Here is a 16294-nt window from a genome sequence, read left to right on the forward strand (position 1 = left end):
CTTTATGGACAATTTAAATCAGATTGGTTTTCCATGCTGACTCTCTCTCTCTCTCTCTCTCTCTCTGTGCCATGCCACACATCAACTACTTAAGTACCATTGCCTATACCACTGAAATATAAATAGAGTACATTTGAGAAAAGGATAGTTCTGATACTGTGGTGCCATTGAGAATGTCATAGTTATGTTGGTAGTTGAGTTAATGCTATAAACAGATAATACTGTTGTTTTTAAATCTTTCACCCATCAAGCCTTGGTCGGCATCACCATTTCAGACAATGCTTACAAATGTTTTTACCAAAATGTCAACTTAACGTTGATCATTTTTTACCTACACTACATTCTACTGTGTGTTTGTATGTTTAAGAGTGTGCGTGAAAGAAAGGAAGAAAGAATTCAAGAAAGAAAATGGTAAACGTAGCCCGAAGCCTACACATGTGCCTGTTTTTGTGACTTATGTTCAATGGGTATGCTATCCGTTTTATTTAATTTTATGTTTGTGTGTTTGTACATTGTGGTGCATAATAACACTTGTGTTACACTCTCACATTGTCGTGGCGTTTTGTTTGTTTGTTGTTTGTGCCCCTGTAAAACACACACATCTCACCACCCCACCTTTATTTTTCTTGTTTTGTTTTCTTTTTTTTGTCCTTGTAAATTTCTGTAAGTCTAACACAAAAAGTGAGCTCTTTTAATATATAGAAAGAGCCTAACATTCTGGCATGCACTTGTTTTCTCTTTTTTTGTGTGTTTCTTTTCTTTTTACCTAACAACACCTAACAAAGGCAAATATCAAAACAGAGAAAGTTGAGAGAAAAAAAAAACGAAGGAACAAAAAAAAAACATAAAGAAACAATCAACAAAGAACTTCTGAAAACGTCAGAGTCTGTAGTGCCGTGTTTCATTTTCTAACATTTTGCATCTCTTCCCTGTTAGTCTTGCATTGTTCGTTTATCCTATAAGAAAAAAAATACCACTACAGATATACTACTCAAATACTACTTAAATACTACTCAAATATTACTCAAATACTACTACACACATAAGCAGCCTGAACTTCAGTTTGCTATTATCATCACAATGTTAGAATGGCTTCACAATGTTTCTACAGTTACACAAAGTTTCTGTGTTTTGCTGCTGTTCTGTCTTTAACAATGTCACAATATCTACTGTTGCATAATACATGTAATAAGGTTTATATGTTTGTAGATGTTAAAACGTCCTTGGTTAAACTACCTATCCTAACAATGGAGAGAAAGGGAGGTATGTTGAAATGCACAATTTTCTTTACAGATTACTACTACTACAACAATATTATATAAACGCAAGCAAAATTAAAAAAGGAAAGAAATGTTACCAGTCAATACTACTTCCCCTTTTGTAGCCATCACTTGAAGATTATACAGCGTAAAAAATAAAAAATAAAGTATTACATGTAAGTATATGGCTAGGTTTACACCGAAAAATCATTTTGTGAGTGTGTGTGTGTAAAGTCATTCAACTTTAACTTCTACCTCTGTGTCCCATATCTAAGCATATACTCTCCCCCCAAATAATACTAGCTTCCCTCCTTAGTAAAAAATAACATGTTAAAAGAATCAATCACTTGGTCAATACAGAAAAATACTGCCATAGACAAAGTCAAAATGCACATCTTAAGTAGTATCTTAAGTATTGTCCTAAGAGGTTTCTCAAGTATTATGTTGTATGTTTGAACTTAGTCATTTTGCTCAGTGTAAACCTAGCCACGTTTCTGTGCCAAACCCATCGTCACTCCCCAACATTCACACAGTTTGCATTCGAGGTGGAGAAAAACAACACGTTCAATAGACCTCTCGTAGATTGTAAAGGTTTTTTAAAAAATTATTGTATTTAAAATAGTTTTGCATCTGTCAGTCTCACAAATGGTTTTCTCTTCTGAAAACGGAATAATAATAATAATAATAATAATAAATTAAAAAACGAAATCGTTTTTTTCAATCCGTTTTTCTCTCCAAATCACCGCTTGAGAATAAGCAGGGAAAGTTGGGTATAAAAAAACTATTAATAAGAGAAAAAAAAGAGAAAAGAAAGGAATACATTTTTTTCAAATAACCAACTTGTCTTGATTATTGTATGTACCCCTCGGCAGACACACAGCTGTAAATCCAATAAGAAGTCTCACTAAAATGACTTAAAACTGTAAAGTTATTAGACTAATAAATATACAGTATATCCTGACTTTTATCACTCAGGATCCTGTAATACTAGCATGAATTGATCAGTATAACCTGATTGCAGGTTATAACCTGTTATAACTGTTGAGTCAGTGGCATATAGGCTTCAACGCACAATATATTCCACACTATACTGTGCGTCCGTATATAATCGTGAGACTCTAGGTGAAACTCGACAGCTGCAGCCATATCAAGGAAAAAAGGGCTAAATGAAAACTCCAGCACCTTAACCTTTGCTCTATGACCTTTGACCTTATGACCTTGGTGGTTCCGAGCAGGGGTCAAGGTCTTGGCACTTTCATCTAACCCAAGTCTATATAACATATGTATTTGTATGTTCATTCAGACATTGGTCATTTAGTTGGACCCCTATAGGGAAAGTTTGGCAAGGTACGTGTGAATATTTTGCCGCTTTTTATATTTTGATGTTGAAAAATAAAAACAATCATGAACAGTAATGGCCATGGCTTGACCAAAGCTGTCTATTTGCTAACTTTAAAGGCGTCTCCAGATATATCTAATCTTGAAATCTCCAAATATCTCTTATTATTTCTAATAAAGGAGATTGTTAAGTCACTTTCAGGCACAGCAGTAATTGCCATCATTCAATTTCTGTACATGTACATTTACAGTGATTTTTTTTCTTTCGATTTTTACAGTAGGTCATACAGAGAGGCTGTGTTTCGACCTTAATATGTTAGATAATCAATTCTGATTGTGACGTTATAACAATAGTATAGTTTGACAGATGGGGGCTGTGTTGTGTTGCCTTGGAGACCATCTGAGAAGACTTTGGTTTGACTTTACCTGAAATTTGGACCCAGAACACCCCAGTATTCGGGTGGATTATTCCACTTAATAGGGAGAATAATATCATAGTATGCTGTTTCTTTGCTTTACAACGTTGGATGTAAATAAGAAAGAAAGAAGGAAAGGGAGTAAGTAAGAGTATTCACTCAAGATTACCTGAGGAATGAATGTGGTGGTGGACCATTTGATCAGGAAGCTCTGAGACCTTTGAAGTGAATTGAATGAAACCCCACTGAATGACCACGTCTGGTGTTACACAGAAATCCCCCCCACCCCGGTCTGGTGTTACAGAAAAATCAATCCCACTTAACATTTTTCCAGAACTTGGGTATGGATACGCAACCGGAAACTGTTTTAGTGTTTGTTTTTATCTTAAAGTGCATATAGCATCTAAAACCTCTTTTAAACTGTTCAAACATACAAAATTACAATATGATGTGTCTTGTCTTCTTCTAAAAGTCCATATTCAGACTTCCTTTCAGATAGATGTTTAGGCTATTTACAATGTACACATGAAAGTATGCAACAAGGGTACATACTGTATATCATATGCAGGACAGTCAGTGCTACTTTGGGTTGGATAGCATGCACATAGCACGGTTAGCACGATTAGTTATCACAACACAGAGGCTATATGCATGGTCACAGATAGATAGGGTAGAGGGTCCAGTTGCGTTTCACCCATAGAGATAGAATACCTAGAATGGCCATCCCCATTCAAATCAATGGTAACGGCCGCCATGTTTCTATTCCTAGGGTTCCTTCCACTCCCATGTTCCTTACAGTATTTTTCATCAACAGTCATAACATATAAATGCACAAAAGCACAATACAGTAGTTGTTCACAGTTCGAAGAGACATTGGCATGGGGCAGTATGGTCAAGTAGTCACATTATATCATTTTCTTTTATCTCCCCCTCGGAAAGGAAATGAAGAGGAAAAGACTTGAAACCTCTTAGTTCTGCTTGTGGTTTCAGTTGAAAGTGTTTTGTTTTAATGACCGTTTTAGTTTCATTTATAATTTGCAGACATTAAGCTTTCATTTGTGCTTCTCTTCTTAATTACATTTCACAGGTTTGGACAACATTTTGACACAAACTTGCCCTGCATTTCTGTCTTTGACTTAGATTAAGATTTGTCTTAAATGAACTTTTAGTTGAATAAGGAGATTTAAGACTCTTTTAGGGTTCAGAGAAAGAGAAATAAACGTAAAGAAGGAGGGATGAAAAAACAAAAAACAAAGGAAAACAAAACAATGTATAACCACTTTCCCAGGACAGGGCGATGATCAAACATGCATTATGGGTAGGTGCTTTCATTCATTTAGAAAATATAGAAAAATGGGATTATGATCAATTTGACATGTTACATGTGTGTGTTACATGTGCTTGTGTGTGTATTACATATGTTACATGTGTGTATTACATGTGCATGTCTGTGTACAACTACGCTACTCTTGGCTACTCGATATCAATGGCAGCACTGTCTGAATCCATTCCAAGCCTAGCTATAATTTACCCATTAATGACCATTATCCTGTCATTATAACCTCTACACAGAGTCCATTCCAACATCCAGAGCTTCACGCATTGAGCCAAAACCACATCCACCAGTAGCAGCTTCCAACAGCCATAAAAGTAGATAGTAGGTATCCGTCTGCCTCTCTCCAAAACCCACGACAAGCATCTGAAAAACTCTCTCTCTTCCTAACCTCTCCCCCCGTTCTCCCCTTCCAAACTCCAGATAACTCGAGATAAGCGTCCCGAAAAACCCTACATATCTCTCTTTCCTAACCTCTCCCCCCCTTCTCCTCTTCTTCCCCTTCTCCTGTTCTCTCTTTACAGAGTCATTATCCCAAATGGAACCCTATTCCCTACATAGTGCACTACTTTTGATCAGAGCCCTATGGGCCCTGGTCAAAAGTAGTGTACTGCAGAGGAAATAGGGTGCCAATTAGGACGGAGGAGGAGTCTTTCCATTCACAACCCGCTGAGACAGTAGCGGATCAGGTGGTTTGGTAAGGAGACCATTGCCCTATTTGACTGAAAAGGGTCTCTGTCTCTCTCCCCGTGCAACCAGACACTGTGACACATCGACAGATTACGCACACACGCAGGCATGCACGCACACACACGGGGAGAAAGTCTGGTTGAAACTCTAGCTAACTGTCGCGTAGCCTCTTCAGTGTCGCTGGGTAAGCAGTAAGCAGTTTAGGAGAGGAACAGACACTCCTGCCTGTGTTCACGTCGACGCATGTAAAGTGTGTGTGTGTGTGTGTGTGTGTGTGTGTGTGTATGTTTGTATGTGTGTGTTTAGGGCCCCTTACAGTATCATTTATCCTGCCATCAGCAGGCGATGGGCCTTCAACTCCATCTCATATGGAGTTAGTCTATATATATATATAAATACAAACCTTGCTGGTTCTCACCTCCCCATAGGGGATTAAATGTATTTTAGTTTTGAAAGGAAACCCTGACCGTGTGTCTGAACCGGCACCCTATTCCCTATATAGTGCACTACTGTAGACCAGAGCACTATTCCCTATATCAGGGATGGGCAACTTTGATGGGGGTGGGGACACAAAAAATCTGAACTCATCATGAGGGACCACAGTTACTCGCGGGTCTGCGTACCCATATGTGCATACCCCCCACCACATTGGCAGCAAATTATTTTAACAGCCCCCCTCTTGACAGCTGAGAGAACATTTTAGAATCTTTAGTGGTACTTCTGTGCAATTCTACACATTTTGCCATGGGGTGTAGAGAAAATGTAGCAGTTTTAAAGCAAGTTTTCTACAATTCTCCACATTTTCCCATGGGGCAGAGAGATTTACCAATTTTATAACTGATTTCCTGCAATTCTCCACATTTTCCTATGGGATAGAGAGATTTACCAATTTTATAACTAATTTCCTGCAATTCTACACATTTTGCTATAGGATGGAGAGAAATGTTTGCATAGCCGCGGGAAGTAGGGGTGCTAAGGGTACTTCAACACCCCATGATAAATCACATTTTTATTTTTATATATTAAAATATTAAAATACATTTTCTCCATCAAATTAGTACACTAGCCCTTTATTACTTGTGTATGAGCAGAGATAAATACTGGCCAGCAGAGCAGAGAACCTTGTGTATTCTACTATTCTAACTTGCAACAGTAAGTTGAGATCCCAACTGAATTGATCCGAGGGCCATCAAAAGGGGGCGGCCCATGGGCCGCCAGTTGCCCATCCTTGCCCTATATAGTGCACTACTTTTGATAAGGGCTCTGGTCAAAAGTAGTGCACTATGTAGGGAATAGAGTGTCCTTCCGGACACAGCCTCTGCATACAGAACAGCATAGAGCGCTCACTTGACTTCCTGGTTCTCTAGTTACCCTGGATAGCAGATGTAAAGACAACACTGGTTGTGTGAAAAATGTAACCCAGTCAAAATAACTGGTGACCAGAAAAGACAATCTATCACTCACAACACAGCCAATGAGACACAGGCTGTAGACCTGTTCCTGGAGAGCTACCGTCCTCTGGGTTTTCACTCCAACCCTAAAATAGCGCACCTGATTCTAATCACTGGTTGATAAGCCGAATCAAGTTAGTTACAACTGGGGTTGGAGCGAAAACCTACATGAGGATAGCTCTTCAGGAACCGGGTTGGAGAGCCCTGTTGTAGTGTCTACAAGGACACATAGTGTGGATACATATCAATGGTAGTATGTATAAATAGTTTGACCGGCCTCGTCCTCGGTTGTCATTCACCTCTTCCTCTCTGTTGCTATCTCTGTCTCCCCCCACGTTTTTGCCTGAGGGTAAAAGCTGAGACTCTACAGTATGGAACTTCATAGAGTGGTTATAAAGCGTCTTAGTGTGGCTACAAAGCTTCACAGAATGTTTTCAGGGTGCCTGGGGTACAGTAGTCTACAGTTCCTACTGTAACCGTCCTCCCCTGGTTTTTCCAACCTCTTATGACCTTTAATTACCAAAGTGGTAATGCAATAATAGAGAGAGAGAGCGACTCCTGTTACTCTACTCTAATCTCCTCTTCCACAACCCCCACACCATCCCTCCTTCCCCTCCTACTCTCCTGCTCTCCCTGACCTCTCCTTCCCTCAACCCCATATCCTCTATGACCTCCCTCCATCTCTCCCTCCCTCGTCTGTCTTTGCGACCAGGCCCCCCCAAAAAAAGAAGTGAAAAGCCATTTCCTAAATGAAGGATGAGGGGTTCGTTTTACTCTCTCCTTCTCCACCACCAAGCATAGCTACCACTAGCCACATGACTGGTCCCAGATCAGTATGTGTTTTAATCAACTTTCTCTGACTATCAAAGACAGAGGAGATGGTTGAAACGCATACAGATCTGGGACCAAGCAATGTTACCACTACAAGTTCGAGACAATACAATCTTCCCTGTGTTTGAAACACATCCCATGGCACCTTTCATGCTCCCTGTCAGACAAAATGCTAACAACTGTAACATGTCTCTGCTCTATCTAATTCATGACAGCTCAGGTTTTTAATAATAACCGTCTCTGCGTTCAAAAATACCAAATCTAGATTTAAAGAGATTAAATGTTGAGCGGTTTTAAGAACAAGGTGAACATGGGTGAGGAATTAAAATGAAAAAAATGGGATGGTGGAAAAATACAGGGTAGATAAGAGGAAATAATTAGTATAAGATCAAATAATTGTAAAAAACGAAAGAATCTCAGACAAAATTAACAATTTGTACAATTGGAGAACACAAACCCATAGCAAGATGATAACCAGCCATCGACAGTCACCAGAATTGTAAATCAAAGCACTGTTTGTACATCAAATGTGATCAATAATGAGTATGTATGATTATTATGTTTAATCAACCAATTAAGCATCCAATCAGATTCATAACGAGAAAGAATTAATTCACAACGGAGATCTTATCTTTGCTCTGAGTTGCGTAACCGTGGCGATTGTAACCATGGCTGATTAACATCGCCGTTGACGACGATGACAGCGAGACAGAACACATTAGAACACTATCGAGTGTTCCGTTCATCTTTCCATTCCATTCCCAACACTCCATCAATCATTTTGAACAGACCCCCGTTTCATTCGCTGCCCTGCTGCCCTCCCCAACAGAATCACTGCGGCAGAGGGCGAATGAATCGGCTGAACAAAATGCTTACTTTACCATCATTAGCCCGAGATCCGACTCGGTGGTAGCACAGTAACAGTAACCTCATTGTATACAAAAAAACAGAATCAAACCAGCGCTATCAGGGATGGTTAGAGTATGAAGTACCCTCCTCTTGGTTTAGTACATATCCATACAGTAGCTTTCACATGTAAAGTGCATGTCTGTCACATACACAGTGCTTTAGGAAACCCTAAAAGATAGACCATATCTATTTCCAAAGCTGTTGGTTAAAAACCATTCATTCTCTTTGCTGTGTTTGTGTGCTCTTGGGGACAAGGGAGGGCAGAGAGTTTGTTTAGAATGTTTCAGAACAGTGGATGACTTGTACTTCTCTAGAGAACATCTCTGAGTGCAAGGATAAATCGGAGTGTTTGGACTATCTGCTATAGAGTCTTTTGATCAATCTGAATTATCTGATGGTAGACAAATTAATTTTGAAGCAGTCTAGAACCAATCCAATCTCTTTGGATCTCTACCAAACGTTGCCCTTCGAGCTTTCCCTCAAACACACAACCCAACATACCTTTACAAATAATCAAATAAGTACCAAGACAGAATATACTTACTGAATCCCACATCCCTCTGAAATACTGTGCACATATCTGTAGGTCAAATATATATAAATATACTAGACAACACAGACAAACCTCCAATTCACCAGACAACCGTTTGTATAGTCTAAGTGAAGATGGAGAACATGGGTATAGACAGTCTTTCCTGGGTGGGTATGTTGGGCACTGAGGCAGTTTGTATGACAACAACCTTGTCCCTGTGGTAGTAGATACAACATAGATTAGGACATGTTGTTGTGGGGGTAAGTCGGCATTTGGGCAATAGATTGCATGGGTGTGATGGGGCTGAGGGGTAGTTTTTGGGAAGGTGAAATTTCCTTTTGTGTGGATTTGATGCGTGTATGTGTGTGTGTGTGCATGCGTGTGTGTGTGCATGTGTATCATATCAGATATAGTAAGTTTACCTAGCGTGTTCACCCTCCAACCAAATACATCCTCCCTGTCGTATCCTTGGGCCGTGCTGTGGTATCCAATTTAGCCATATGGTCTTGGAAAGCCATTGGATCAGTGGGTCTGTGGACTTTGCAGGGTATATTGGGTACACAATACAACACTGTCTATCTGAGACCATGCAACGTCCACCACCGTCAAACCACCATGACACGTTATGTGTTATTATAAGATAGCTATATCACACTGCTCACTGACACTCGGATGCTTTTAAGAACTGAGAGCTCCGTTGTTACGGAGACCAGGAAGGAACAGTAGAACTGCTTTCCATTTGCCAGTTGTGCAGACAGACTGACAGACAGACAAACTCAAATATGGGGTGTGGACTGGACTGGAGAGAAAATAGGATCATTTTCAAAATGTCAAACAGGGATATACTATTCTGTCTTATCAGAGAGACAAATTAGCTCCTCTGCTCCCATCTCACTGACTTTCCTGTAAATACACGGATCTCTATTCATGAATGTCCAACACCAACGAAAAAGTATTACTCACTTGTGTAGCCTACGATGCCACAATTAACTAGCCGATTTTCGGAATAGGTTTCATGAACGAGAAGCCAAGTAATGTTCATATTAGGTTAATAACGTTTTACTTAAGTTTCATGAATAGTAAAACCCTTGTCATCTGGTCCTCTGTTCACACACTAGCAGCAGGAAAGCAGGCTCTCCAAGACCATTTACATACACCAGATGGCCAGCATGGATATGACAGTACAACCAGGGCCCCTTACCTTTGACCAGCCAAGAGTTGACGATAATCTACATAATGATGTTTTAAACTCAGTGGCTTTTAATTGGTCTTGAATCTATTCATGAGGAACGAGAGAATGCGAGAGGGGTTGTTCTTGATTGTGAGGAAAAGCTCTACCTTCCCATATCATGGAGAATTTCTAAGAAATGATTTGTCAGGGGGGTTTCGTGTGGGGTTTCGTATGTGGGGTAGGGGTAAGACTTTAGAGCCGGGTGGGAGTGTAGTGTATGAATTGGGTAGATGTAAATGGGTTAGAATGTGAATGACAATCTTGTTAAAAATACATCTATGTAGGATTGCTTGTGTACTACTTCTCTTCTTCTCTTCACCACTGGATTCATGTTGCTAAAATCTTTATCTTCCTCTTCCTCACGACTAGCTGCAGCAAAAAAGGGGGGTCAGTCCAGCTTTGCTTCTTCAATGGGTGAAAAAAAATAGGAAGTGCTTCTCAAAGAACTGAGAAAATCATCATCAGCCTTTACAAAGTATTGTTTTGTTGTTTCTGTTTTGCTTTGACGAATATGGAATCCGGTATGACATTTGCTTCATTCTTCATTCCACTTTCTCCAGGCATCTTGTCCATCTATCGCCCGATATCAATCCAGTCCAATCCTTCATTCATCATGTGTGAGTGCGTTTAACCTTTCGTCTCGGAAAGACAGGAGGATGACAGATGGGGTGTCCAGACAAGGGTCAGTGTACAAAAAAAATAAAAAAAGATATTCTCTTCCGCCATCCAATTCATCCCTTACAACAAGGTCCCTTTTACAACGAGGGCAGGTTGGAGAGTCCATAGAATGGCCAGTATCTCTTCTGTAGTGGTTTTAGATGGCTTCAGTCTCAATTTAGGGGTTGCAATGTAGGCTCGTTCAGTGCTACGTCATGTCAAAAGCATCACTTCTTAAAGGGAACGTCCAAGAGCAAAGAGCCAAAAGCTTATAAAGCTTAGTAGAGTGGCTATGAAGCTTTGTAGAGTGGTTATGAGGCCTTTGAGATTTGCTGAGCTCTTACCACGTGCCAAAGCTTATGAAGCTTCTTAGGGTGGCTATGGAGCTTCGTAGAGTGGATATGAAGTGTCTTAGAGTGACTGTAGTATCTATGTTGATGTTGTCAACCACCATGAGGGACTAGAATTCAACCTTTACAAAGGTTGTCAGATAATATTTGTGATGGCGACGTTTACCGATGAAATATTTCTCTAGCTACTGAACAATGTTGTTAATGTTAAGCCAATCTCAACTATATTAGTTCAATTGTTTGAGTCTTTGCGGAATACTGTGTAGTACATCTACCTTCTTCACACTGTTAGCAATCTACTATAGAGTGAGCTTAGATTGCACATTGTTATAGGAAAGCCTCCAGAAAGCTTCTGCTTGTTAATATATTACCTCTTTACATACTACTGATGCATTCAAGTACATGTGGAAAAGTAGCAATAAATTAGCAATATGGTCAAGTGCTTAAAAACAAAACAACTGAGTGACTGTTAAAAAAAACAACGAAGACAACTAAATTGTTTTAAAAGTTAACTGGCCAGGTTTTAGTGTTATGAGCTAAGTGTGTTTCTAGTTGTTCCGTTTCAGCCATTTAGTGTGAATTATAAGCGTGCAAATGCTAGGTAAGATTCACTGAAGGGCTATTGTTTGTTCGACAGTATTTGGGCATTGGTTTGGTGTTAGATAGAATAAGTTCTGAATCAGTTAAAATCAGTTATCTCTAAAAGTAAACCAACTCCTCTATTCCTCACTTCATCACTTGCACTTTAGCACAACAGCTCATATGATTTAATAAAGTGCCTCAAGAGTTGTGCAGACTTATTTGCAATTCAGAATGTGTACATATTTATACTTTATATTTACAAAAAAAAAAGGATTAAATGGTATGACATACCCTAAACTAGCTTGCATTTTCAATTTTTTTTAAAGGAGTAACGTTAGCATAAAGTTACTCCTGTTGTTAAGAGTTCGATTTTTGCGATGACTGAATGGTAAAAGACGGAGAAATTAATTGAAACTAATTTGTCAAAGGTATTTCGAATAACTGCCTTTTCTCCTAAAATATTTTTTGTTAGCGGTAGTATTAATATCAAACATATTGCAAATCTAATGCTGCTTCTAAGTTGTTTCACTATAGACTTGCTTAGGGAGTTTGTTGCTAATCGTTCCGAAGTTTCTTTGGGAACTTTTCCATTTCATTTTCTAAAGAGAATGTGGTTTGTTCATTCGTTGGGTTTCTGAAACATTTTCTGAATTTGTCAACTTTTCCTGTTTTTTCCTTCATATTGTTTCTCCTCTTCCTCTTCCTCCTTCTTCTTCTGCCAGCTACATGACATCCGACTCGACCACGCACTGCTCTGTATATTCCTTAACCAGCTCCACCTTCAGTGTCTGGCGACAGAATTCGACCATGGGTTTCCACATGGGAGGATCCAGAAACATCTGACACATGACATACCCCTTCAGGGTGGCTGTGTGGCGCCGGAGGTGACTCAGGAACTGCTGGAGCACCAGGCCTATGTCCTTACCGAACACGTCGATGTTGAGGTAGTACGTGTCGTCACCAACTCGGTAAGGACCTCCGGGCACCCGGAAGGGGTGGGTGCAGAGGCTGGCCACGGCGGGGACGTCACGGTCGTCCACCATCCAGTCGATGTCCTTGAATGAATGAATTCATTTTATTTGAGAAATGTGAAATACGTATAGAGTTGCTTCAGCCATGGGAGTAGAGCAATACATTGAAAATAATCAAGGATTTTAAAAAAATTTGGATTTCAAAATTAGGGTAACTTTCCCAAGTTTTACAGATGCTTATTTTCTCCTTATTCCGAGAGTCTTCCAACCGAGATTTCTGGGAAACCTGGGAATTTGGGGAAAGTTACAGGAATTTTGCAACCCTAAACACGATAAAGTCAACCAACTTGTTTCCATAGAGGTCCTCATTATGATATAACATTTTACCTTCTTCAGAAGAATGGCCATGTTGCTGGGTAGGGGCTTGAACGGCTGCCAGTCCTGGACAATGGTAGCGTTAGGGAGTACGTCGGACATCAGGCCAGAGTTGAGGAACATCTGGTGGGCCTCGTTGAGGTCCAGAAGGACCGGGGGAACCAGGGGGGTGTCAGAACCCTGGGGGGTACCCTCAGAGGAGGGAGGGAGGGTCACATGCAGCCCCAGTTCGGAGAGCCGGAGCTTGAGGTCTTCGGCATTGAAGCGAACTAGCAGGATGCCCTTTCGGAGAGAGGCGGTGGTGAAAGGACGTAGGGTAAAGAGAAGGTTGTATGGTTGGTTAATAGACTGTTGTGAAAGGGGAAATCTGTCATTTTGGTAGAACATGATTTCCTGACACAAGTGGACTAGAATTATAATGGTTTCTAGTCAGAAATAGGGCGAAAATGTTGGAAATTTGGAAGGCTTACAATACGAATCAATCAATTAACCAATCAGGCAAGCAACAAATTAACCAATTAACCAATACCTACCTGTTTGGTGATGAGGCGGTACTTCTGAAAGTCCTTGGGCCCCAGCTGGTCGTCGCGGGTCAGCCTGGTCACCTTCACCTCAGGCCACTTGGACTTGACCAGCTGAGAGCAGAACCGCAGAAGCACCCCTGCCACGCCCTTCCCCCTCTCCTGGGGGGCCACACGTAACCCCTCCACCAGCATGGTGTCACCGTCATCTATCACACACACTGACTCCAGGGCAATCTGGTGGGGGGGAGAGGGGAGGAACGGAGAGATAAAGGAGAAGGGGATGGGGAAGAAAGGAGAGGGGGAGAGAAAGACGGAGGGAGATTATGAACAGCTGAAGAGATACACTTTGTGTGAACATTATCTGTAATTCTCTTGTTATTTCTAGGTAATATACAGTTGAAGTCTGAGGTTTACATACACCTTAGCCAAATACATTTAAACTCCGTTTCACAATTCCTGACATTTAACCCTAGTAAAAATTCCCTGTTTTAGGTAAGTTAGGATAACCACTTTATTTTAAGAATGTGAAATGTCAGAATAATAGTAGAGAGAATGATTTATTTCAGCTTTTATTTCTTTCATCACATTCCCATTGGGTCAGAAGTTTACATACACTCAATTAGTATTTGGTAGCATTGCCTTTAAATTGTTTAACTTGGGTCAAACATTTTGGGTAGCCTTCCACAAGCTTCCCACAATAAGTTGGGTGAATTTTGGCCCATTCCTCCTGATAGAGCTGGTGTAACTGAGTCAGGTTTGCAGGCCTCCTTGCTCACACACGCTTTTTCAGTTCTGCCCACAAATTTTCTATAGGATTGAGGTCAGGGCTTTGTTCTGCCCACATTTCCTTTGTGATCCAAATAATTTTCCTTCCCACATGATGCCATCTATTTTGTGAAGTGCACCAGTCCCTCCTGCAGCAAAGCACCCCCACAACATGATGCTGATACCCCCGTGCTTCACGGTTGGGATGGTGCTCTTCGGCTTACAAGCCTCCCCTTTTTTCCTCCAAACATAACAATGGTCATTATGGCCAAACAGTCCTATTTTTGTTTCATCAGACCAGAGGACATTTCTCCAAAAAGTACGATCTTTGTCCCCATGTGCAGTTGCAAACCGTAGTCTGGCTTTTTTATGGCAGTTTTGGAGCAGTGGCTTCTTCCTTGCTGAGCGGCCTTTCAGATTATGTCGATATAGGACTCGTTTTACTGTGGATATAAATACTTTTGTACCTGTTTCCTCCAGCATCTTCACAAGGTCCTTCACAAGGTCCTCCTGATTTGCACTTTTCGCACCAAAGTACGTTTATCTTTAGATGACAGAACGCGTCTCCTTCCTGAGCGGTATGACTGCTGCGTGTTCCCATGGTGTTTATACTTGCGTATTATTGTTTGTACAGATGAACGTGGTACCTTCAGGCGTTTGGAAATTGCTCCCAAGGATGAACCAGACTTGTGGAGGTCTACCATTTCTTTTCTGAGGTCTTGGCTGATTTCTTTTGATTTTCCCATGATGTCAAGCAAAGAGGCACTGAGTTTGAAGGTAGGCCTTGAAATACATCCACAGGTACACCTCCAATTGACTCAAATGATGTCAATTAGCCTATCAGAAGCTTGTAAAGCAATGACATCGTTTTCTGGAATTGTCCAAGCTGTTTAAAGGCACAGTCAACTTAGTGTATGTAAACTTCTGACCCACTGGAATTGTGATACAGTAAATTATAAGTGAAATAATCTGTCTGTAAACAATTGTTGGAAAAATTACTTGTGTCATGCACAAAGTAGATGTCCTAACCGACTTGCCAAAACTATAGTTTGTTAACAAGACATTTGTGGAGTGGTTGAAAAACAAGTTTTAATGACTCCAACCTAAGTGTATGTAAACTTCTGACTTCAACTGTAACTCTCAATGGTTCCAAAGTAGGCCACTCCTAATCTCCAGGGATTCTATTTCTATGGTATCACCCTTGAAGACTCTTGTAACTCCTCACACCACTTTGCCCTGTTTGTTTGCAATTATCAGTATGACAGTGTGGTTGGTCTCGAACAGCCAGGCGGTGTAGCACGTGGGCAGGTACTGGTAGTTCCTAATACAGACCTTTTTACAGCTGAATAACCCCCTTATAAACAAGCTATGACATGTTTATATTACCCTTATGACAGCTTATAATACCGTTTATAGCCTTTTCTCACCACTTTGCCCTGTTTGCACTCCAGTACAACGGTACAGTTGGTCAGGCCTGGTAGCATTCTTAACACTCTTACAACACCTTAATAACATCTTTATAAACATGCTACAACATGCTTATGACACACTTTATAACCTTTTCTCACCACTTTGCCCTGCTTGCGGGCCAGTATGACGGTGCGGTTGGACTCGGACAGCCAAGCGGTGTAGCGGGTCGGCAGGTAGTCCAGCCCTCCATAGATGTCCTGGCTCATCGCCATGATCTCTTCAAAGTCCTCCTCTGTCGCCACGGTGAACTGGAGGCCCGTCTGGGGAGGGGTCTCGGGGAGCTGGGGGCGGGGCAGGCTGTTCTCAATCTTCATCTTTACAGCTGGTGACAGGAAGAAGGGATGGAGGGGGAGAGATGGGATGGAGAGGGAGGAAGGCCAGAAGAAGGGAGTGAGAAAGGGGGGAATAGAGGAGAGGAAAGAATATTGGAGAAAGTAGAGAGGAAGAGAAGAAGAAGATGGAGGTGAGTAGGAGAGTGCGAGAGAAGGGTGGAAAAGGTCAAATAAGAGAGAGAGGAATAGATAAATGAAGAGATAGGGTAGAAATAGTGAAGGAGTGAGAGAGAAGGGATTGGAGGGAGATAGATTGATATAAAGAGAATGAGAGGAGG

At 40.9% G+C, this 16294-nt stretch overlaps 1 protein-coding gene across 1 annotated transcript; it reads right to left on the reverse strand.

Annotated features, from left to right (window-relative positions):
* Positions 1–12301: 12301 nt before the first annotated feature.
* Positions 12302–15998, reverse strand: nat16 (N-acetyltransferase 16). Its single transcript, XM_038995544.1, has 4 exons — positions 15783–15998; positions 13459–13683; positions 12938–13207; positions 12302–12634 (listed from the first exon to the last, which is right to left on the reverse strand). Exons 1-4 carry the CDS (start codon positions 15996–15998, stop codon positions 12302–12304), a joined length of 1044 nt encoding a protein of 347 aa, XP_038851472.1.
* Between the last annotated feature and the right edge of the window lie 296 nt (positions 15999–16294).

The sequence above is a fragment of the Salvelinus namaycush genome, chromosome 6 (assembly GCF_016432855.1).
Source record: "Salvelinus namaycush isolate Seneca chromosome 6, SaNama_1.0, whole genome shotgun sequence".
NCBI lineage: Eukaryota > Metazoa > Chordata > Actinopteri > Salmoniformes > Salmonidae > Salvelinus > Salvelinus namaycush.

Bases quoted from the DNA above. Each gene is read 5' to 3' on its own strand.
- nat16 (XM_038995544.1), bottom strand. From the start codon at position 15,998: ATGAAGATTGAGAACAGCCTGCCCCGCCCCCAGCTCCCCGAGACCCCT. The intron at 13,684-15,782 runs GTGAGAAAAGGT...CCCCCCCACCAG, and splicing joins CCCGCAAGCAGGGCAAAGTG to ATTGCCCTGGAGTCAGTGTG. The intron at 13,208-13,458 runs GTAGGTATTGGT...TCTCTCCGAAAG, and splicing joins ACCGCCTCATCACCAAACAG to GGCATCCTGCTAGTTCGCTT.